Here is a 23,285-nt window from a genome sequence, read left to right on the forward strand (position 1 = left end):
GACCGTGTCAATGCCGACCGTGTCAATGCCGACCGTGTCAATGCCGACCGTGTCAATGCCGACCGTGTCAATGCCGGTCTCGCTAATACAGGTCTCGCCAATCCTGGTCTCGTCAATACAGGTCTCGCCAATCCGGGTCTCGCCAATACTGGTCGCGTCAATCCTGGTCTCCATGCCCGCCGTGGTGCAATCGACTTGGGTCAAGGTAAGAATGAACAGAGTCTCTAGCAGGATTCTTCACTTTGAGTCATCTAACAAAAACAACAGGGAGCAACTTGAGTGACTACCTCAAGCAACGTGACAGTCTCAATCATGGCGGGGCCGTCAACAATTTTGTCAATGGAAGCAGCATCGCGCGAAATGACTCGAGCCACTCCAGTGCGTCCACCGTCATCTACAATCCCTCTGGCTTGGTCTTCGCCCCTGTTGGGGTCACAGACATGTACTACCGCGGTCCGCTTCGCTTCGCTGGCTTCGTTCCATACCAGTCTGCCAACTCTCCCGGTCACTTGTCTCGATCATCCATCACCAGCGGTGGCGGTGGCGGTGACGTTGCCAACAACTCTGTCAACCCTCACTACTACATATCTCGTCCTACGATCATCGGCAGTGGCGGTTACGGTGCCTACCAGCCTGTCTACCCTTACGGTCATATGGCTCATGCACCCATCACCAGTGCTGGCGGTCACGGTGCCTACCAGTCTGTCTACCCTTACGGTCATATGGCTCATGCACCCATCACCAGTGCTGGCAGTAACGGTGCCTACCAGTCTGTCTACCCTTACGGTCACATGGCTCGTGTACCCATCACCAGTGCTGGCGGTGATGTTGCCCACGAGTCTCTCTACCCTGTTGGTGACGTCTTACCTGCATCCACCACCGATGCTAGCGGTGGGATTGCCTACGGGTCTCTCTACTCTGTTGGTGACATCTCACGTGCATCGATCACCGGTGCTGGCGGTAACGATGCCTACGAGTCTCTCGACCCTTACGCTCGCATCGCACGTAGATACGCCACCAGTGCTCGCAACAACGGTGTCATAGCCCCATTGACGAGTGCCTATGCTCCGACTCCTCGACGCACTGTTCCCTTCGCTGATCAGATCAATGCACCTTTGCCACTCGACGAGCCTGGCACCATTGGACAGAGTGAAGCTGCCACCGGATTGAACTCTGCACCACCAGCCAATGTCGGCGTCATTGGTGACAGACGTACCCCGAAGAACTAGCGCGCCGAACACTGGCCGTCAGTCGATTCCGACCAAAGTTGGACTTGATCCTCGACGACTGTTGGTCGCTGCCGCATGACATGGTTGGCAAGGACAGGTTAATAGGTCGACGCATTGCATTGGCCATCAATCTATGTATTGTGCCTGTCCTGCATCTCTCATGTCACGGGAGAAACAGAGAAAAGCAGATGGTGAAAAGCGACTGGCATTTCCTGGAGCGGGAACCTCAGCTCAAGGCTTGGAAACGGCCACAGTTAATTCACAGGAACATGAAGTCGCTTGCAAATGGGCTGGAACATCCAGCTATGAAGATGAGACAATGGTGGACCCCTAGGTACTCGAGCTGAGAGTCTCTAGATACTAGACTAGAGACCAACGATAATTGTACCGGGCACTTAAGCACAAAACCGTCTCTCTAGAAGTGAGAAAACAATCAATTGTACTAATTGTGCAATAGAGGCTCGATCTCTTCTCTCAGAAAGCACTGACATCCCATTCCCCTTGTTTCCTCGGCCCAGGCAGCGTGCTCTTCCCTCTCGCCACAAACTTGCCGCAGCCTTTCTTTGCAAGCAGACCACCGCCGTCTCTATCCCAAACCATCTCTCCTCTCAAAATAGTATATCTCGGCCACTGGTTCAACTCCATCCCCTCAAACGGAGTATAGTCCACGTTGTGATGGAGCATGGAATTGGTGAGTTTGAAAGTCCCCAGCTTCCCCGGCGGATACCAGATGGTCAGGTCGGCATCACTGACGCCCGGCAGGATGGTCCCTTTCTGAGGATAGAGGCCGTAAAGCCGGGCGGCGTTTGTGCTGGTGACCTCGACGAATTTCTGCAGGGGGAGCCGGTTCGCACTCAAGGTAACGGCCAGTCGGGTCTCGACGCCCGGACAGCCGTTGGGGATCCCGCTGAATCGACCTTCCGGATAGTCCTTGCTGATGATGGATTTCTTACCCGTCTCGTAGTCGTCGTACATGAAGGGACAGTGGTCGGAGGACAGGACGGTGAACGTGCCATTGGCCAGACCGATCCAGATGGCTTCATGGTCGTCGGAGGACTCGCGCGGCGGCGGCGAGCAGACGCATTTGGCGCCTTCGAAATCGGGTTTGTCGAGATCCCCGCGCGTCAGGAAGAGGTATTGCGGACACGTCTCGGCGTAGACGGGGAGACCGCGTGTCTGGGCGTTTCGGAGATGAGCTGCGGCGCTGGGGGAGGAGACGTGGACGACCAAACTGTGAGATTGGGGTGCCGATTAGATTGGTCCCTTGTGATACAGAGGAAGAAAGGAGAGAGAGACGAAAGAAAAAGAAGAGATGAAATCGAACTTGAACTCACATCGGCGCATCCATCAACTCAGCCAACGCAATGGCCCGGTTCGTAGCCTCGGTCTCCACGATCTGCGGCCGCGACGTGGCATGGTATTTGGGCGCAAACAATCGTCTCTCCTCCAACTTCTTGGTCATCCAGTTCAGCACGTCGCCATTCTCGGCGTGGATCATGGTGGTGATGCCTTCCTTTCTCGACGCCAGGAGCACGTCCAAGATCTCGTCGTCCCGTAATTGCAGCGCCGCATAGGTCATGTAGATCTTGAGCGAGGAGATGCCGAGTTCGCGCAGCCGCGGGAATTCCGACAGCGCCTGCTCGCCCGGATATCCGACGAGCAGGTGGAACGAGTAGTCGGTATAGCAATTCCCCCGGGCTCGGGCATGGGTGTCTTCCAGAACCTGCAGAAGAGAAGGGATGGTTTTCGGCTGAGGCGCAAACGCTCTATAACACCCACTTGTCAGTCATGAAACGCACTCACACAAACACGCCACGAACAACTGGACTGGAAGCAGGAGATCCAGCCAAACAAATATCACATACACAATCGTCGTGGTGCCTCCGCAAATACTGCTTCTTGTTCCTATCCAGACACACATATGTCTCTCAGCCCTGGATTCGATACAATCCCTGCTTTTTTGTGTTTGAAGCCCAAAGGTCCTAACTAACCGGTCTCGAAGGTGTCGGAGCTCCTCCCCTTGCCTCCAAACAGCGCAGGTTCTTCGAGGTGGACATGGCAATCGATGCCCCCGGGCTGCCACGCGAACAAAGAGTCAGCTTGAGTGTCTATAGCAGAACGGAGCAGTAGCACCACTTCTCGGAGAGTAGAGCAGTGGAGAACAGAAACATAAGTAGATTGGAATACCTACCATGACATACCCCCCCTCGGCGTCAATCACCTTGGTCGCCTTCTTCACGTCCAGCACGCCCGGAGGAGCCAGCAGCGCGATCTTCCCATCTTTGATGGCGATGTCGTAGTTGGCGGTGTCGGACGCCGTCACGACCAGACCGTTGATCACGAGGAGATCGAAGCTATCCATCACGGACGGGTATAAGTACAGGTACAGGCTCGGGCGCAGGCGACGAGCAGCCCACGAGGCCGATGGGAGTCAAGGGACGATCTCATATTTCAATGATCTCGCATGCCCGCCCGCTCCCTAGCCCACACGGTTTGGACTACGATCGGAGGGACCCTTGGACTTGGTTATCGCAGTGGGAGGGTCTTGTTATCGCGGATATCGAGGTACGGAGGTAATACTCGGCGCTGTTCCTATCACGTAAGATACAAATTAGGTACCACAGACCCTTACTGTGTGCTGTTAGGGTACTATACCTACCTTACCCTCCTGATAGGCACGGGCACCCTGCTGATGGGCACTATGCTGCTATCCTGATAGGCACTCTCTCGATAAGAGCTCTACCCACCTGGGCAGGCAGCCTCCTGATAGGCACTCACTCCCCTTATGTACCGTTATGGATACTCGCGACCGCTTGCGAGCATTTATTCATCCTCGCCCAGAGAAACTACAGGTACCTACACCCACGGATACCCACGAGTACTGCGCTTACATGATGCATGTCCGGTAGAGAAATCTCTCGCGGTGATGAACGGACTTACTACGACTCCAAGCGTATTGACAATACGCGCTCAGTGGATACCTTACCTGTTCATCGATCTCCTTTGCGCGGAGAAGAGCAAAGTGGACGTGGATGTGGATGTGGACGGGGAGCACGAGCATCTCCGTCTTGCTGGTGAAGTGCATGCTGACCATACAATCATAGTATAGTACCCTCTCGAGCCCTGTTCCTTCTCCAGGCCTCCGTTACGTGTAACGCCGAAATAGTGGACGGTATCTCCAAGTCACCAGGCATGAAATGGAATGGAAACGTTGGCTTTGGAGATCAAAGACGGCGAAGGAAGTTCAAGACCCTTGGATCGTAGTGTCCATGTATACAATTCTACCCATGGAGCAACCCGCCCAAATATGCGTCTATGGCATCGACAAGGCCTTTGGACTCCAGGGGAAATCTGGCACCAATCCAACCATCTGGCCGAAGAACAAAGACTGCCCCTGCGTCCTTTTCCACGCCGTATCGCTGGTTGGCGACTCCCTCGTTGTCGTAGTATACTCTGCCTAATGGATCGGTGCCCAGCTCGAACCACGCGTTTCCAACCTTGTCGGGTAAGATGGTGAGGAACTCAACAGGCCACGCTCGCTGCCCAGCCGAACCATTGACATGGACGCCGTTGGGTTCTTCGGGCTGAGAAGTGCCCGGGGTCTTGTCCGGCTTCAAGTGTGGATTCTTTTGAATGCCGGCTTTCATATTGACAAACTGGACCTTGGATTCTGGCGACTTGCCCACGAAAGTCAGGACATAGAATCTCGCCAGATTGGGCATCAGATGCTGTAGCCACACAGGCTCCCACAAGGCAGGCGTCAGCACTTGGACATCCGGTGCGCGGAATCCTGGGATCGCCGGTGCTGGGAGGATGGTGCGCTTCGCCAACGCCGCTTCGTCCAGATCCTGATCGTCTCGTAAGACGGCAACGTTCGGTGCGAAGCCGATGGTCAACCCGGTATTGAACCCTTTCGCTTCCTGCAAGATCCTGCCCAAAACGACATTAGGGTCCTCTTTCGGATCTCCCTTCCAGCCCTTGGGCAGTCTTCCCGTGACCAGGACGCTGATATCCTCGTCATATTTGATCAGTTTCTTCGCATTCGGTTGTCTCTCGAGATCGTAGGTCGCCAGAACGTCGCGTTTCAGAACACCCGTCAAAACAAGCGCCAACTTCCAGCCCAAGTTGACCGCATCGTGCATGCCGGCGTTCATCCCCTGACCAGCGCCCGAGCTGTGACTGTGCGCGGCATCGCCCGCAAGAAAGACCGACTCTTTCGCCCAGAAACTCCGGGCCACGCGCTGGCCGACACTATACACACTCGCCCAGTCCACGCGCTCATACTCGATGTCGAAGGGCTTGACGGACAGTTTGGCCTCTTGGATGAAGACTTCCTGGTTGAGCTCCTTGTACAGTTTGCGCCGGTCCTCGCTCAACGCGAACCCGATGCGCGTGGCGCCATGGTCCAGCGGGATCCACAGCACATTGCCATAGATGGGACTTTCGATCGCCCCGTACGACCGCGGTTTCGGCATATTGGTGCTCTTTAACACCCCGTCGATGCGCACCCATTTGTCCTCCGTCCGGTCTCCGTCCGACTCGATCCCCGCGGCGCCACGCACCAGCGTCCTTGATCCATCACAGCCGATCAAGTAGCGGCAGTTGACCACATATTTCCGCTCTTCTTGTTCTCCGCCCTCACCAGTAGATGTGGTGTCAAGAATGGTCGCTTTGACTCGGCCCATCTCGCCCGGAGCGATGGACTCGTCGATTTCCAACCCGACGAACTTGCGCATCTCGCTGACTTGGACGCCTAGCTTCTGCAGCTCCAAGCGCACAATGTCTTCCACGAACTTCTGCCGCAACACGCTGGCGAAGCGGAACCGCGTGTCCTCGATGCCTTCGAGGAAACTCCAGCCTCGGCCAAACACTTCTTTGCCGCTGGCGTCGTAGGCCGCGGACGATCGCACAGCGACACATTGCTGGGTGATTTGGTCTGCGAGGCCCATTTGCGCCAGGATCTCCATTGAGCGCGGCCAGAATGTCACCGCGCGGCCGAAGTGTTCTTGCACCGGCTTGGGGTGTTTTTCGATGATGTGAATGGAGATCGGGCTTCCCGTGGAGATTGGCGGTGATGAATACCGTCGCAGCTGGTAGGCCAGGTTGAGGCCGACTGGGCCGGCGCCGACGATGAGGACATCGGTGTCGATGGAGGGTAGTTGTTCGGATGATGATGAAGAAGCCATTGTGGTAGAGGTGTTCTTTTGACGAGCGACTATAGATTAGAGAAACAGAGGGTCCAAAGGATGGCACCCCCAGTTGGCGCTTCTCGTCTCCTTCTTTTGTCTCGGTTTGATCACCTTCACCCTCACACTCACGTCCACCGACCGTTCACCAGTCGTCGATCTGGTGGCAGCTTTTACAGTCAGCGCCCCGACGACGGACAACCAACCCACCAGGACCGAGGTAGATGTCTTGAATATCAAAGCTCTTGCTCTTGCTCTTCTGGTGGGCGATAACCCCTCGATGAACACCTCGCCTTCTACCGTCAATGGACTGGTCTCGTTTCACTGCACGTCCTTAGCACTTGGTACCTGAAGCACAGCAGCAGTCAACAGTCAGCAGTGAGACTACAAGAATGCACATAGCCGCGTCCACCCTGCCCCGAGTAGATCACTCGACGGGTTCTCTCCCTCCATTTTCTTGTGGACCGGACTGCGCGCTTTGCCTGTCTTATCGCCCGCCATGTCCAGGGTCAATGGTGGGCTCGGTGGATTGGTGGATTGATGGATTGATTGCCCGCAAGAACTCTTGGGCAAAGGATGCGATAAGATCAAACTTGAAGGCGATACGGCGATAAGGAAACAATTTAGTGGATTCGTCATCAAAGAACTTTTTCCTTCTGTGTTTCTCATTGGCCAAACGACCATCTCCGACGCCTGATTGGGCGGGCCAGTCAGAAGCCAGACGATGGGATTGGTCTGACAGTCCGTCATCATCACCACGGGACCGAGGTTGACGATAAGGAGAGCGGAAATGACCGTCAGAAGGTAGGTATGTAGTCAGAGACTGATGGTGATCTGTTTCTCTCACACCACACACTGCACCACACATCCTAAGGTACCTTAGTAGTGCATTCTCATGATTACTTTTCCTAGACTATAGGGTATCTAACCTAATAATGGGTGATTTGGTACTCACTCCAAATCTTCGCTGTTCCAAGACTCGATGACTCGATGACTCGATGGCGGTCTGAGGACCCACCAGCCTTGTGCCTCTCCAAGGTATCTTGAGGATTATCAGCGCCGGCATATTGTGTATTAGGACACGGTACTCAGGGTCTACAAGCCTTCAGCTGTTAGCACCTTGGCCCATCGGCTGTGGAGGAAGACGTTTCAGGTTCGTACGCAGATGTTACGATCTTGGGTCCTGCAGGTGGTTTTGTTTGGGAGGGAGATCGTTGATAACAGCCGATAGAGCATCGGAAGCCGTGATGTCTGTACCGTATGTAGTATGACACCCAGCCGTTCTCTATTCTCTATGCTTTTCTGCCGTGCCGTTAAATGATCTGCCATCCAAATGCCATTATACTCTGGTTGGCTCAACGCTCATCCCTGGAGCAACTTAGAAGTGGCCATGAAAGCTCTGCGCCAGGCTATATGCAACCATCCCCCCTTAAACACGATGCTATGCAATCCAGTCCAGTCCATCAACATAGGATCCAATTCGAACTGCCCACGTACATGTACATGTCATATTCAGTTCGACTCGACATAGTAATCCTTGGTGCGCTCCTTCGCGTCAGCCATGACGTCCTGGATCACACTCTCGGGGTGTCTCGGGATCAACTTGACCTTGAAGTCCCGCGGGATGGCAACCAAAGCGGTCTTGAACTGGTTGTAATCGACATAGTCGGTGTTGGGGGGCTCCTCCTCGCTCGCGACGATCTTGTAGCACGACAACAAGCGGATCAGAGCGGTGTACAGCAGGCGTGTGGCGATGAATTGGCCGGAGCAGGCTCTCGAGCCGGCGCCAAAGGAGAAATGCTGGATGCCCTGGCCGGGCTTCTCTTCCGGGACAGTGGACGAGGGGTTCATGACAAACTCGTCGTTGAGCCAGCGTTCCGGGTTGTAGACGGCGCCGTCGGGGCCGAAGTGGTCGACGTCGTGGTTGGCAGCCTGGGCGTTGATCAGGATCATGGTCTTTGCCGGGATCTTTGCGCCGTTCCAGTCGATGTCGCTGACGGTCTTGCGCGGCAGGGACATGGCGCTGACGGTGTAGTAGCGGGCGGCCTCCTTGATGATGGCGTTGACGTAGGGGACCTTCTCGTCCTGGAAACTGTTGGCCCACACGTCCTTCAGGTCGGGGTAGTGGCGCTTGATGTCCTCGTAGGCGCGCTCCTGGAAGACCTGGCCCTCCTTGGTCGACAACGAGCCGATGCACGAGGTCAGGGTGCCCGGGATGGTCTCGAACCCGCCCGACACCAGAGACAGGCAGATGGACGACACCTCGACGCCCGTCAGTTTGGTCTCTTGGTCCTTCAGGATCGCCGCGCTGATGCACGGCTTGTCCGTGCCCTTGGCGATCATGTCGCGCACCTTGTTGAGCAGGAAGTTCAGGTACCGGTCGCGGCGGTCGCGCAGTTCCTTGGACCGCCGGTTCTTCTCGTTGTTCGGGAAGTACCGCAGGATTGGCACGTAGTCCTGGTAGTTCTCGGACGCCGACCGCAGCAGCGAAATCGCCGACCCCACGTGCAGGATTTCCCGCAGCATCTCGTCATACACGTTGTCCATGCGGATCCCGTAGCAGAGCGTCAGCGTCGTGTTGAGCGCGTACCGCTGGATGTACGGCCGCACCCCGATCTCCAGTTCGCCGTTCTTGCTGTCCCGGAACAGGTCGCGCACGATACAGTACGACTCCAGATCGAACATGTCGAAGTATCCTCTCATCGCCGGTCGCCCAAGTGCCTGTCCGGCCGCCTTGCGCTTGTTCTTGCACGATGCGTCCCACGGGCTGGACCCGATGGTGAACCCCTGTGTCGACGAGATCACGCCATGGAACGTGTACAGCGTCGGTCGGTCGATCACGGCATTCTGGTGCCCGACCAGCATTTGCTTCGCGTCGTCGAACGAGTTGACCACCACCGCTCGAGTGTTGCCCAGGCGGATCTGGAACACCGATTGCCGGTACTTGCGCCACCAAGCTTCGCAGACTGTCGCATGGTCTTCGCCGAGTTTGAGGAGATGGCCAAACACGGGGATCGCGCCGGGGATCTCGGGAATGCCTTTGATTTTGGGGATGTCGGTGGATGTTGCCCACTGCGCAACATGTTAGTCTCGAGCGGCAGGCAGAAGGCTAGTGGTCTGGTTGAGGCCTACCCAGTACAGTCCGTAGACTAGCACAATTCCTCCCACGATCCAAAGGGTGTAGTCATGGTTGATGGCCTGGAGGAGGCCGCTCACTGATAAAGCCATGATAGTCGTGGTGTGCTTGTCTCACCGGTTGTGTTGGATGTCGCACGACGGTGGCGTCTTGAGGCTGTTGACTTCCAGACAAGGAAGAAGGACTAGCAAAAGACCCTGACGAGAGGTTTTATACATTGGGACCGAGTTGATATCTCCGTGTTGCCATCCAGCGTGAACGGATGAATCCACCCAGATTCGCCGGCGTGGCGGACGGACTTGTGCGAGGGCCGCTGGGCCAGCCGGACGGAGATGGACGAGGCTCCGTCGCCAGCAGCGGCAACGACATGATGGCATGGTCTCGACCTGCAAGGAGGAGAGATCGAGCATGAGACTGGGTTGAACTGAACTTATTGCTTCGTACCTCCTTCTGTATCGTTGTGAAGGGCAGATCATGTCTTCTCTTTCCGTGGCTGATCTGTTTGGTGTCAAGGGCAGGGTGGCTCTGGTGACAGGCGGATGCAGTGGAATTGGACTGATGATTGCAAAGGTGAGATGATGCTTCCCCATCCTAAACAACAAAAGTAACTCGAATGGCAATCCAGGGTCTCGTGGCCAACGGTGCAAAGGTCTACGTGACGGCTCTGCCCACAGACGACATCCAAGGGGCAGTGTCTGAACTCAACGAGCTGGGGAAGCCTTCAGGAGGTAGCGCTGTAGGGTACAACGCGACATGCTCTTCCCTCATGCGTGAGCTAATATTCACGACGTTGAAAGATTTGAAAGCGACTTGTCGTCCAAGGAAGGCATCGCTGCCGTTGCCGCCGAACTCGAGAAACACGAATCTCACCTCGACATTTTCTGTTCGAATGCTGGCATTCGACGAGATCCGCCCCGGACGTGCAATGTCAAGACAGCCTCACTCGATGAACTGCAGGCATCCCTGTGGTCTTCAGTGCATTCCGATTGGGACGACACCTTCCGCGTGAATGTCACGGCACATTACTTCCTGTCTGTTGCTCTGCTGAAGTTGTTGGTGGCGGCCAGTGAGCTCGACCTGGGCAATGGACGACGAGGGAGAGATGAAGGTCGCGGTGTCATGATCATCACCAGCAGCTGTGCAAGTATGCACAATTGCACCAATGTCGACCTGACCAGCTATGCCGCGAGCAAAGCAGCCATCGATCATTTGGTGGCGCTGCTGGCGAGCAAGTTCGCCAAGTGTGAGTTGGACTTCTTTTGGACCCATGTCCTGGCCATGTTACTGACGATGGTGGACCGGCTCAGGGTATGTCAGAGTGAATGCCATCAACCCAGGCTGTAAGTTGGACGCCTCGTCGAGTCGAGCCCAGTGGACGCTGACAGATATCCTTGCAGTCGTGCCTAGTAGAATGAATCCAGTGGAAGAAGGCAACAACCAGTTTGCGGAACTTTTCAAGGCCATGCCGGCAGCACGAATAGGGAAGATGGAAGACATTGCGGGCGCAATTCTTTACTTGAGCAGTGAAGCAGGAGTAAGTCTCGTGTCGCTTATAATGAATGGTCGATCAGGGATACTGATCTACGGTCCGCTAGGCCTATGTCGATGGCAGGTGTTTATGTGTGGACGGCGGCAGAGTGCTACTGGCAAACGGACAATGAGGCCACGGATGCTCTTCTACGTTGGCAGATTTGTTTATGCTAGAAAGAAGATAGTAGTAACGGAGAGGTAGGAGGGGATGCAGTGGGCGGGTTCTGCCCCGTTGTATATTGCTGGATTGGGCAGCCTTGGCGCCGAAACAGCCGCATTCGGCAGGAGAGTGTGAACGGCTGGGAATCCGAGGATCAGGAACCAAACGTAGCTGGTGTTTCAAAGAGTTCAGTAACTAATGGATAGACGTGAACGGCCTCCTTGTCTCATGGGCTGATGGGCGAAACACCTGCGACGACCGCCCGATCTCAGGCCATCCATGAGGAGATCCAGTTCCTTCTCGGCCAGAAAAGACCCTTGTTCAACACCGTGCCTCGAGCGTGAAAGGCGTGAAGAATCGCACAGTATATACAAAGAGATATGCATTAATCATTTGGCGATCATGCGGAAGTGGCCCTGGCAGCTCCAGACGCTGCGCCGATCAATTTGACCGCAAACCGTGAACACCTGAACGGTTGTCAAATAATCCGACCGGGCGAGCACAACCAAAGATCCCGGCTCACACAATATCATCTTTTCTGGTCAGCAATAGCAAAGCATGGCAGAGGTAGAAGGCATCGTTACTCTCACAAGATCGAACCTTGGGTGGCTATCGCCAATGGAGCAGGCTTGACCGGTAACGCTATACCCAGGGAGGATTGACGGCGGGCGGCCCTGGCATCAGAGAGCTTGTTATCAGCCCCTCCAAAGCTTGATCGTGAGCTTCCATTCACCGATGTGTAACCCCAGCTCTTTCCAGGTCCCACTTGGATATCTATCGTCGACACCTCTCCGTCCTTTATTCTCCATCAAGCTTCTCCACGCCTTCGTCGTGCTGCGACCGAGCCGATCATCCTATCTGCGAGCTGCGTCCCGCCCCGGCATCCTTGCGATGAGTGGTCACCTTCCTCGTGGACGGTGAGATCTGGCACGCAACGTTGCATTTCCACACGTCAACAGCGTCATAGTTTCCCGAGCTTCCTCGATAACTGCTGAAACTACACTCATCAGGGCAGGTGTCATTCGCCAGGGCAGAAGCGAGCAACGAAACTTTGCGCCAGGTACCTGGGTAGCATGGTATCGGTGGCCAACCATGCCTCGGCCTCACGAGACATCGAGGTACCACAACTGTACCTTTGGACGAGCTATTTCCTACTTATCCTGCTCGTCTGCCTGGTCAAATTGTCCAGGCACATTCGTCGAGCCTACACCATGAGAGGCGCTCTGTTACTCGGCATCGGCTCGCTATGCGGCCTGGTATTGGCAAGGTATGTCAAATGCTATAACCACTTCGGATCTCTCTGACGGCGATAGAAACCTGGCGCCTGCTCCTCATGGACTGGTGGCAAGGGACGTCGACCCAGCGGAGCTGTATCCAGCCCACAACATTTCCGTCCCGGTAGACCACTTCCACAACGACTCCAAGTATGAGCCTCACTCGAACGACTCTTTCAACCTGAGATACTTCTTCGATGCAACGTACTACAAGCCCGGAGGACCGGTCATTGTTTTGCAAAGTGGTGAAGCCGATGCATCTGAACGCTTACCGTTCCTGCAGAAAGGCATCGTGGCCATCTTGGCCTCAGCCACCAACGGTCTCGGCGTCATTCTCGAACATCGATACTATGGCACCAGCTTCCCTACGCCGGATCTGTCCACGGAGAATCTGCGATTCTTGTCCACGGAACAGGCATTGGCGGATCAAGCATACTTTGCCTCGCACATTGTCTTTCCCGGCCTGGAGCATCTCAACTTGACGGCCCCCGGGACGCCGTACATCGCTTACGGCGGCTCCTATGCCGGTGGGTTCGCTGCTTTCCTGCGAAAGCTGTATCCAGAACTCACCTGGGGATCGATCTCCTCGTCCGGGGTAACCGAGGCCATCTATGACTACTGGGAATATTATGAACCAATTCGCGAATATGGCCCACCCGTTTGTATCGATACCCAGGAGAAGCTGATCAATGTGGTGGACAACATCCTCATGAAGAATGACTCGTCCACCGTGGCCGAGCTCAAAACAGGATTTGGTCTGGAGGGCCTTACTTACAACGATGATTTTGCCAATCTGGTCTCTGGTGGAGTTGGCTGGTGGCAGTCGAAGAACTGGGACCCTGCCGTCAACAGTCCCGAGTTCGACTACTACTGCGGCAACCTCTCATCCGACACTGTGCTGTGGCCGGGTTATGCCGACATGGCATCGAATGCGTCTTCCCTCATTGCAGCGGGAGGATGGGGCAATGAAAGCGCAACATTGACCCCCCGTTTGTTGAACTTCATGGGGTGGATCAATGACAGCTATGCCGGATCCTGCGACGAGACTCTGGATCAATGCTACAGTGCTCACAATTCGTCAGCCAGCATGTACACCGACAAGGACATCTCGAACTACAATTCCTTGTCATGGGCTTACCAGTATTGCACCGAATGGGGCTATATTCAGACGGGTTCAGGCGTTCCTGCCGACCGCCTCCCGTTGATCTCTCGACTGTTGACGCTGGACTATCTCACCCTGGTTTGCCGGTACGCCTTTAACATCACCTCGCCTCCAGATGTCGACACCATCAACCAGTGGGGAGGGTTCAACATCTCTTACCCGCGCCTGGCGTTGGTCGGCGGAGAAATCGACCCGTGGCGGCCAGCGACGCCGCTTGCCACGCTCGACGTTCCCGATCGACTGAACGATACGAGTACCGCCAGTGAGCCAGTGATCCTGATTGCGAACGCCATTCACCACTATGAGGAAAATGGCCTGTTTCCAAACGAGACGACACCGGACTTGCCTCCGGCTCCTGTGGCAAACGCGCAGAAAGAGTTGGCCCAGATAGTGCAAGAATGGATGTTGGAATGGGAGCTGTCCATAGAAGCTTAAGAGGAGAGGAGCTCGCAGATGACCATAGCAGGAATAATGTTTACATTCTGTCTTGATCAGAAAACAAGGAAAAGGAGTCCGTGATAGGTGCTCTGACAGACAGCGTACAAACCCCGTTGTGGTGGCTCACGCCGGGGCTATTGCTCTTACCGAGATTCGAGGCGAAACTGTGTGACCTGATAGATGTAGCACCTGGTCCAGACACCAGACACTGACTTGCATGGTTTGATCAACTTGTGATACAGTACGTAACAACACAAGGCTGACTTGGGGGGTAAGACGGACAATCCTTGGTCCGGGGCGGGCGAACAGTCGATTGATCGACCGACCAAAAGCAGACCCTGTTGATCTTGATCAGAGGGCCGAGATTAGAGACAAACCCGAAATGAGAACATGTTCCGAAAGAGTAATCTGTAATCCGAATCCAGAAGCGGGCTAACAATATGAGGTGTTAATGATGCTCAGGTGCCTGACTACTGACTAGGTCGAGGGAGATCCCGAATGACATTGCTTTGACGTCTAACGGCGCGGTCTGCAATCATCGCATGGACCATCTGCTCATTACCTGTATGGTTGATGGATGGATGGATGTGAAATCAGGACGACCGTGCACCAACGGCCAGATCCCACCGAGCAATTTCACACGACTGGCCTCTTTGCCTCTTTGGAAGCTACAACCAGCCAGCCAGCCAGCTAGGCATCATTGATACTGGATGTCAACATCAACATCAACATCAACATTCGACCATCAGGTGCGCACAGCAGCTATGTCAACGGGTACACAGCAGGGACCATGACCAAGGGCTAGCTATAGTGTGTGTGCTCGGGACACACGTGTTTGATCTCACCAGGGCTGGTATTCTTTCCAAGATTCACAAACTCTGAAGCGCTGTCAATCCTTCTTCTTGAAGACCACAAAATGATCATCGAGGGATGTGATGTGGCCCAGCACAGAGCTCTTCAAGTGAGAGCTTCCATCGTGCACGAAGCGCGAGTCACTCCACCAGAACTACGTACAGAATGACGATAACTACTTCGAAGACTGTGGAGACGTACGTTATCTTTATGATTACAGAAGACAGAGTACATGGTTACACCAGGGTCCTATCCTTACTACGATCTGCAGGTGTCCGCTGGCTAGCAAACTGAACACGGCCAAAGGAGGGACTGTCCGCTTCAAGTTGACCACCAATACCACCACTTCGAGTTTCTCTCACTGCTACTCGCTTACCAGCCTACCTTGTACCTGTATCTATGGTGGCTTGACCTGGCCGCATCAGTTCGCCTCCTCTCTGAAGCTGGGATTTGCTGGCTGCTCGCCTCCAAGCCTCGCTCTCAAGCCCATCCTCATTCGACACCGCCTTCTGTCCTCAGGCTTAATTGGCCCCTGAAGCTTTACTCCTTAGGGCCTTGATCCCTGGTATTCTTGTGCCACTCCGGAACAAAGTTTGCCCCAGGCACCTGGCCTTTCCCAGAAGCAACGCACCTGTATGTTAGCGAGGACGCTTGATGCCACTGATCTGGATCTGGGCTGGTACATGGCGTTTCCACCTGGACGATGGTCGCTACCACTCTCCACAATTCCCAAATAGGCGGTCAGCATCAAGACAACAGACTAAGATGCTTCCTATCTGCGGTTTGTTTTTGTTTTTTTCCGCTTCGGCCAAAGGGAGAACCACCGCCTTTCCTTCCAGACCTTTGTTGACAGACAGAGAGATGGACCGGACCTTTTATCAGTCGGGAGAGATCCGTGCTCCCAGGCCGACAGCCACAAGCGTCCGTGTGTCAAGTTTGGAGTCCACACACTGATGAAACGCTGGCTTCGGACTGGTGAAGCTCTCTCTGGTTTCCACATGCTCCACCTGGCCCCAGCATCTCTGACTTTCTGACACTCTTTCGTCCCAAAAAGAAACAGGAAAGATGAGGCCCGGCTTTCTATCACACTGGCTGCAATCTCATCCAGGATAACTAACTGTTAAGCGATCGGCCCTAACTCCTTCTGCCTCGTCTACAAGATTGGTTTGTTCACTCTGCGCCATTCTGCAGCAGTCCTCCCCTTCCCTAGGCCTGTCACTCGTTGCTTCTAGGTCATATCTCTCGTTCAACGTCGACAATTATAGAAAGCGTCGCTCTCGGTGGCTTGCACTTGTCCGCTTTATTCGGTTTGGGAGCCACGCTTGCGCACGAGCCGGGTCTGCCATGACCATCGGGCGATCTGCCTGTCACACAAAGTTACTCTGCACTGTCATCTGGCCTGTCCCTGTCATTCAAGTTCATGAACGCTCTGGCATCCTTGGTTCCATTCGATAGTCCCTGCTACCGTTGGAGTTCCAAGTGACAGCTCGCTCCAGCCCCTCCTCTCCCACAACCCTCTTGGTTCCTTCCGAGTTCTTAACGTGCTCCAACATATGACATCTCTCCCCGTCGTGTCCAGCTCTTCCTTTGACTCTTATCAACCAACCGCACCGGGCGAAGGAATGCCAGACCCATGGACCAAGCACTGAAATCCCGGGACATGAGGTCTGCTTCTGCTCGGAGAAGGAAGTTTCAAGAGAGAGAGGAGCAGAAGGCTTATGAGGAGGAAAGATTCCAGGAACACAAGAGACGGATGTTGATATATGATCACATTCCAGAAGACATGGAGCAAGCCCACGACACTTCAGATGAATTAGATCTGGACGCCGGGCGGTCTGACCGGGAGTCATCGGTTGAGACGCTCTCTGAGCGCAGCGCGTTGACTCCAGATGGCATCTGCTTGAATAGAGTAACTTCTGGCCAGCCCACGCTCTTCGAGACACACGCGATGTCGCCGTCGAAGACATATATGGAGGAAGAGCAGGAGGACGACATCAGGACCACATTAGACGATGATCGAGTTACTATCCTGCCCCCGTCACCAAGACCTGTTTTGGAGGCTTCTCTGGCAACGCTCTCGGACTTCAGATATGACCGCTATTCGATTTACTCGGAATCGCTGTTGACAGAGATCCTGGGGCCCGAGATTGACGACGACGACGAAACTCCCTCGCCGGTTGAAGTCGCTACACCAGTGTCGTTTTCCCAACCGAAATCGCGACCCTCACTTATTTCCATCAGCAGCATGTCGCAACAGAACAAACGAAGGACCCCGTCGCTGCAAAGTTCTTCCTCAGAGCCAATGACACAGCTAGCTGAGCGACCAGCCAAACGTCGATCAACAAGCAGCAGCTATACGGAGTTCCCGGCGGCTGAAGCTACGCTGCTCGAAATTCCAGATCTTCCTGCAAATGCCTCTATCCTCATCAGCAACGCCAGCCAGGAGTCGCTCCTCCTTCCGAGCAGGGCGTCGACCAGACCCAAGGGTGACCGAACATCCAGTCTGCCCTTACTGTCCACCGCATTCAACCATGCGCGCATGAGCAGCATCAAAAACCTGATCAAAACGCCCACTTCTGCGAGCGAGAATCGACCTTTTTCTCGTTCTTCGAGTCACATCACCCGGCCATCGATCGCCATTCAGGCAGGGACAGGGCCAGCTACTGACACAGACACACAGTGGAGGTCCACCCCGTCAGCGGAGTCTCGCAATCCAAATCACCTGCAACGTCCTTCGACAGCAATAAGCATTTCGAGCTCTAGGAGTTCTGCCATCATCACCGCATTGCCGTCACTCCCGACGCGGCCAGCGGAGGAAAGCATGGCTGATGCGCCGGCACCCGCAGAGTCAAGCACGGATCGAAAGAAGTCTTTCTCCGCCTTCCGCCGACGGAGCGAAAGCGTTGGTCACGCCATCAAAGGATTTAGGAAGATCTCGAGGAAACATGACGTGCCCTTGCCGTCGCCGTCGAGCGCGATGACGCCGACGCTCAAAAAGCAACCTTCGGTCGACCCCTCCAGGAATCCAACGCCTCCACTTCCCTCGCCTCATACCGATAGTGCTAGCGCTCGTGCAAGCTCGTCTGCTTCGACTTTGAAAGAGGGTAGCCCCGGAGATATTGGCCTTGGGCTGAGAAGCGTGGACGGACTGTCGCAGACATGATCGATTCTCGCGACTGCTCCAGAAGGAACAGGAAGGGAGGAGGTTGGAAGCCGCGTTTACTCAGCATTACGAATCATGACATGGCATTTTTTGAGCGGATGAGATGACTGTACAAAAGGTGTAGACTAGTAAAGGCATTCATTAGTACAGCGGTTATAGCACGCAATGCCTATAATGATATATTTCTTCAAGGAAATGACCAGATACTTTAGAGTCCAGTCCACAACAAGGAACGATTTCCCAAATGCGGAGGACGATACAGGGATTGGAAAGAGTAATTACTCTTGACCGCCACTCTTCAGGTTTTGCGGACTCTCTCTCAGCCTTGTCAGAAGAGGAGAAAAGGGGGCAAGGCTGCGAGAAGACAAGGCTGCCACTGTTCGCTTGGCGCTTCTCCCCGCATTCAACTGAATTGTTTCCATGGTCGATGTCTGTTGTGTAACCAGTAACCACGAACTATTTACCATTCAGCTCGTTCTCGCTGATGAGTCCAGACAATGCCGCCGCAGAGTAGAGGGTCGTCGCCCGAACATGCCAATGGGCAACGCCCTCACGCAAAATCTGCCACCTTCCCACCAACTCTTCGGCCATATCTGGACAATCTACCCTCCCCGTCGGTCCTGATCCCGGATCAGCGCACTCCGACTGGCCCACGAATGATAGTGCCCGACCGCGACGCCGCCACGCCTACCCCCACACTGCAACGGACGGCCAGGCGGCGCGCGGCCACCACAGGTTTCGAGCTGGGCGCAGAAGACGGGGACAGAACCGAGGACGAGGGGATGCACCTATCGGAACCCGACGAGGATGCCTCTTTAGGCGAGGACGATTTCGAGTCGCACTATTCGCGACAAGAATCAGAAGAGTCGGATGGAGAGGGGTCTGATGAAGAAGAAGCAGCATCAGCAGAAGAGATACAAGGCGATCGAGACACCGAGGAAGACGAAGACAAGCCGCCGCAAAACGGCAATGCCGCTCCAGGGGGAGGGGGATACTATCCATCATCCGCGGCCAGACCAGACGCACTTTCGCGCGTCCGGTCTCTTCCAGCACGCACTCGACGATCTACGAGACGAACGAACGCCCAGAACCAAAATCATGGCGTCGGGCTGCATACCTCGCAATCGACGACCTCGCTCCCCCCTCCGCCGCCACCACCACTCTACCCGCCCTTCTACAACCGTCCACCCACCCCCCTGCCGCCCTCACCGAGCCTGACCTCGCTGCTCCGACCACCGTCCCTGCTCAACCGATCCACGGCCTCCACGCGCCCGACCACGCCAGACAGCTCCGACGTCGAAACGCCGAACGACACGGAAGCTGCGGTCGCGCATTCGGCCCGCCGCGCGCATCCGCTTCCTCCCACATCCCCCAAGGTGCCTACGTACGAGTACTACGGGTTCGTGCTCTACCTGGCCTCATCGCTCGCCTTCTTGTTCTACATTCTGTGGTCATACCTGCCCTCTCCGTTCCTGCATGCCCTGGGAATCACTTACTATCCGAACCGATGGTGGTCTCTGGCCATCCCGGCTTGGATCGTGATGCTGTTGGTGTATATCTACGTGGCCCTGCTCAGCTATAACGTCGAATACTTGACCCTCCCGTTGGACAGTCTGGAATGCATGGTCGACGAGGCGGCGAACGTCGCCATCCTAGACGAGTCAGGCCGTGTCCGGAAAGGTGGCAGCAAGAAATTGGTTCAGGAACTCGAGGAACGCGAAAGATATGAGACAGAGATGGAAGTCGCTAGGTCGAAGGCCGGAAAGGCAAGGAGATCCTCCAAAACCGGCGGAGTATCGTACAAACCCAAAGAAAAGACAAAGACGCAGTCACGGCGGAGGTCGTCACATACGAAACCGGCTGACTCTGTTCGCGCAGAGCTGCAGCATGTTGCGGGATGGGAAGCCCAGCAGTCGCAGTCGCAATCGCAATCGCAAACTCCCTTCTCGCACAACCAGCCCTCGACACATTCGTACCATGGCGCGACATTCCCGTATCTTTCCAGCGCGGACGCTCTTTTGCGGAACTCGCAGTTTGGTGCGCGGGGTCAAGCCGCCCTCTATCCGAATTGGGAACTCGTATGGAATGAAGGAACTGATGCTGTCATGGATATACCCATTGGTGGAGTCTGTGAGGTTTTGTATGGCTGAAAATGGCTGGAAAGCCGGAGCATTCTACAGTGAGCATGGTCAACACGACTAAAATGAAAGCAGTGTACTGTTACATTACTTTCGCTTCACAGTTGTGTCTGATCGCTTGTTTGCAAGGATGTGCCTTACTTCACTCTCCAGCAGATCGAATAAGTACCTCCAGCCGTCTGCGCCTGACCTCGTGCACCACCATTATCCCCCGTCGATGCCTTTAGACCATCGAGACATGTTCTCACAATCTACATTTCTCGAGCTCTCTTAATTTCCTGCCGGGACAAACTACCCTGCTCTCGAAGATGATGTGGAATGAACTCCGAGGGAGCCTTTAGACATAGCATGACCATGACCAGCTTGAGATAAGCCCGGCCCAGCCTGAATGCCACACTTTGCGCGATGGAGCCGTTCCCATCTCGCAACATGAACGACTGTATCTTCGATAGTCGCTGTAAGCTGACGTCCTGCTCAAACTCCACAACCTTGTATGCTGTAAGGACTGCCACTCTGCAATCTCGACCACGACTATGCCCAGCGCGTAGTTGTCCTTATCCTTGTCCTTGTCCTCCTCAATGCCCTCGGACGGGGACGGCTGGCCCAGCGCTTCTGGGTGCCGTGGCGATAGATGTCGCGACCGACCTCTTCTGACGGCTGCTCCGAGATGGCGGAAGGATTGGCCTCGCGGGCAGGCGGGTAACTTTAGCTACCGCAACGATGGCACTATTGTTGGGTTTCTCGAGACGAGTGACTGTGACTGTGACTGTGACTGTGACTGATTCCAGGTCTCTGTCTGGCATAATGATAGAGTGGGCATTGATTGAGAAAGCGCCCTCCTGTTATTCTGTTATATGGACATATGGAACGATGATGAACTCGTGAGGTTCGGGAGTTGCTTTATGTGCCTGCAGCAAAGCACGTCCATCCCTTGTTCCCTCCCTTCCAAATGGTCAGGCTGACACTTTGACCCGTTATCAAGTGCTGCCGTGGCATGCAGTGCACCATGGTCTTGCGCTTCGTCGAAGGCCCGTTGCTTCGTTTCCGACTGAGTCAAAAGTGGTCGCGGTAGTGATGTCTGATGCAGAAGCCACGATTGCCTTATTCACCTCCATTTTCAGGCAGTCTGCTTCAAATGGTGTGGTACGCTTCTGCAAGGCGGTAGCTGATCGTCAAAGGCGACGATTGCTCCGTCAGTCCGACGTGTCTGCCACAACCGACGATACAGCCCACAGCCCACTCGATTTCACTGACCCAGGGCCGGATACTGCCCTCCCGTGCGCAGCGCCCCACCCCCCGGGCCCCGTGGTGAGCAGCACATATAGAAGGCATCATTCCTATTACTGCTGATAACCATGGTTGTGAAGTCTGACTGCGTTGCATGACCGCTGCGCCCGCCAACACCGCTTTCTTTGAGATATGTCGTCTTCATCCGGCGCACCACTTTCCGGCCAGCAGGCCTAGAAACCATCCACTCGGCTACTTCGAAGATCATTGCGGTAATATCCCGATCGCTCGGTCTGAGCAGTCCAAGCGGCCCAAGTGGCGGGCGATGTCCGGTTGATGGTTTCTTTACAATCATAGGCCTCCCGTTCGCTCAAGTAGACGACATGGACGTCTGTGTGGTGTCGTTGAACCATGGCTGTCGTCTGAATATCCGCATCCCGACGCACATGAATTGCTCGGTAGACTGCATCCTCGAGACTCGTTGCCCAGGTGACGAACCCATGACCACGCTGAAAGACGGTGCAATGGAGAGGGAGATCGTCGATGCCGTCAACGCCGTCGACATCGACACCATCAAATTCAGGGTGACTGTTGAATGTTCGGGCCAAAGCGTCTCCCAGTTTGATGTGGTTGATGTTCAAATTCCTCGGATAGGTCGGCGGCAGCCCGGAATAGTGGTCCGCCGCATCGAAGATGGGCGTCTGGTCGCCCAGAAACCCGGCCATCTGAGAACTTGCCAGCAGCATGCTTCCTGGGTTGTTGCACAGTCCGTAGACAATGGCACTGGAACAATGGGAATGTACGACGCTCTGCACCCTCGGATAACGATTGTAGATACAGCTGTGGATGTAGTGCTCTGACTCGGCTGAGATCTCTCGTACTGGCTGGCATCCACTCGTCGAGAGCGACACCGGGGACCCGTCGCATACATTCCACTCGTTCAGATGTCGTTTGGACGAGACCAGGATCGCAGGTATGTTGCTGGTGAAGAAGGTGCTCGGGTCTTGCGGGTTGCGCACTGAGATATGGCCGCACTCGTCTAGAATCCCTTGCTGGTGAAGGACATGGAAGGCCGTAATCAGCCGTGACAAAGTCTTGTCGAGGCTGGAATCATAGTCCATGGACTCGACATACATTCCTGGCATGGGAAATGGATGGAATGAATTGCACTGCAAAAAAAGGGAGACAAAAAAAGTAGACGGTGGCAAGCTTGATTCTGAAAAGTCAAAGTCCCTGCTAGGTCAGAGACTTATAGTTGAGCAGTTATAACAGACCTGGGTTCCCCTTGCCCGAGAGGGACTGGGCCAGCAGCGCAAGGCCGCATGCGGCGGCTTGCATCTCACTCACATCGATCAGCACGTCGAGGAGGGGGAATGTTCGTCGTTCATGCATGCCCGGAACATTTTTCCAATCGTGATCTGCATATCGGAGAATACATCCTGGGGCTGCGCAGCTTGATACGCCGCTGTTTGGTCAGTTCGGATCGTAATCGAAACAGTTGACTGATCCTTTGTGGCCCATTCGTCATTGCTTTACACCTTGCAATATCTCGTTCCATGATGTGAGAGGCCGGATCCTCGAACCAGCATGCCATATCACTCGATTTCTGGCTAGTTCCGGCCCCCGGCGGGGGTTCAGGGGACAAGGCCAGGTCACTCTGTCGCCCCCGGACTCTGCCGATTGTTGCTCTTCAGGCTTCAATCCAGGCCGGGTTCTTTCATACTGCCGCAATACTGCACTTCCTGTGTACCTTCACGATCGACAGTGCTTTGTCTGGGCTTGCTCTCGTC

The 23,285-nt window shown here is 54.9% G+C and overlaps 9 protein-coding genes across 9 annotated transcripts in view; 5 read left to right on the plus strand and 4 right to left on the minus strand.

The window, feature by feature from the left end:
- Nucleotides 1-1,229, plus strand: part of A1O1_01999 (uncharacterized protein) — a gene marked incomplete at both ends in the record, with an annotated part of 1,526 nt that extends 297 nt beyond the window's left edge. The window contains 2 exons of the mRNA XM_007722911.1: nucleotides 92-205; nucleotides 268-1,229. Of these exons, the coding sequence (XP_007721101.1) occupies nucleotides 92-205; nucleotides 268-1,229 (1,076 nt within the window). The remainder of the gene's footprint in view (nucleotides 1-91; nucleotides 206-267) is intronic.
- A 474-nt stretch (nucleotides 1,230-1,703) lies between these two features.
- A1O1_02000 (dihydropyrimidinase) lies at nucleotides 1,704-3,591 on the minus strand (the record flags this gene model as incomplete). Its single annotated transcript, XM_007722912.1, has 5 exons — nucleotides 1,704-2,460; nucleotides 2,564-2,995; nucleotides 3,095-3,134; nucleotides 3,221-3,305; nucleotides 3,421-3,591. 5 exons carry the CDS (start codon nucleotides 3,589-3,591, stop codon nucleotides 1,704-1,706), a joined length of 1,485 nt encoding a protein of 494 aa, XP_007721102.1.
- Nucleotides 3,592-4,510: 919 nt separating this feature from the next.
- On the minus strand, nucleotides 4,511-6,415 carry A1O1_02001 (uncharacterized protein; the record flags this gene model as incomplete). The annotated part of the gene is made up of 1 exon (XM_007722913.1): nucleotides 4,511-6,415. The coding sequence occupies one exon, from the start codon at nucleotides 6,413-6,415 to the stop codon at nucleotides 4,511-4,513; it is 1,905 nt and encodes a 634-aa protein (XP_007721103.1).
- A 1,512-nt stretch (nucleotides 6,416-7,927) lies between these two features.
- A1O1_02002 (uncharacterized protein) lies at nucleotides 7,928-9,643 on the minus strand (the record flags this gene model as incomplete). The annotated part of the gene is made up of 2 exons (XM_007722914.1): nucleotides 7,928-9,487; nucleotides 9,548-9,643. The coding sequence occupies 2 exons, from the start codon at nucleotides 9,641-9,643 to the stop codon at nucleotides 7,928-7,930; spliced, it is 1,656 nt and encodes a 551-aa protein (XP_007721104.1).
- Nucleotides 9,644-10,025: 382 nt separating this feature from the next.
- On the plus strand, nucleotides 10,026-11,212 carry A1O1_02003 (uncharacterized protein; the record flags this gene model as incomplete). The annotated part of the gene is made up of 6 exons (XM_007722915.1): nucleotides 10,026-10,121; nucleotides 10,177-10,292; nucleotides 10,349-10,794; nucleotides 10,859-10,891; nucleotides 10,949-11,085; nucleotides 11,147-11,212. 6 exons carry the CDS (start codon nucleotides 10,026-10,028, stop codon nucleotides 11,210-11,212), a joined length of 894 nt encoding a protein of 297 aa, XP_007721105.1.
- Nucleotides 11,213-12,452: 1,240 nt separating this feature from the next.
- Nucleotides 12,453-14,112, plus strand: A1O1_02004 (uncharacterized protein; the record flags this gene model as incomplete). Its single annotated transcript, XM_007722916.1, has 2 exons — nucleotides 12,453-12,508; nucleotides 12,555-14,112. The coding sequence occupies 2 exons, from the start codon at nucleotides 12,453-12,455 to the stop codon at nucleotides 14,110-14,112; spliced, it is 1,614 nt and encodes a 537-aa protein (XP_007721106.1).
- A 2,488-nt stretch (nucleotides 14,113-16,600) lies between these two features.
- A1O1_02005 (uncharacterized protein) lies at nucleotides 16,601-18,130 on the plus strand (the record flags this gene model as incomplete). Its single annotated transcript, XM_007722917.1, has 1 exon — nucleotides 16,601-18,130. One exon carries the CDS (start codon nucleotides 16,601-16,603, stop codon nucleotides 18,128-18,130), a length of 1,530 nt encoding a protein of 509 aa, XP_007721107.1.
- Nucleotides 18,131-18,627: 497 nt separating this feature from the next.
- A1O1_02006 (uncharacterized protein) lies at nucleotides 18,628-20,280 on the plus strand (the record flags this gene model as incomplete). The annotated part of the gene is made up of 1 exon (XM_007722918.1): nucleotides 18,628-20,280. The coding sequence occupies one exon, from the start codon at nucleotides 18,628-18,630 to the stop codon at nucleotides 20,278-20,280; it is 1,653 nt and encodes a 550-aa protein (XP_007721108.1).
- Nucleotides 20,281-21,728: 1,448 nt separating this feature from the next.
- On the minus strand, nucleotides 21,729-22,640 carry A1O1_02007 (uncharacterized protein; the record flags this gene model as incomplete). Its single annotated transcript, XM_007722919.1, has 1 exon — nucleotides 21,729-22,640. The coding sequence occupies one exon, from the start codon at nucleotides 22,638-22,640 to the stop codon at nucleotides 21,729-21,731; it is 912 nt and encodes a 303-aa protein (XP_007721109.1).
- Between the last annotated feature and the right edge of the window lie 645 nt (nucleotides 22,641-23,285).

Source organism: Capronia coronata (genome assembly GCF_000585585.1).
Source record: "Capronia coronata CBS 617.96 chromosome Unknown acBCG-supercont1.2, whole genome shotgun sequence".
In the NCBI taxonomy this organism is placed as follows: Eukaryota; Fungi; Ascomycota; class Eurotiomycetes; order Chaetothyriales; family Herpotrichiellaceae; genus Capronia; species Capronia coronata.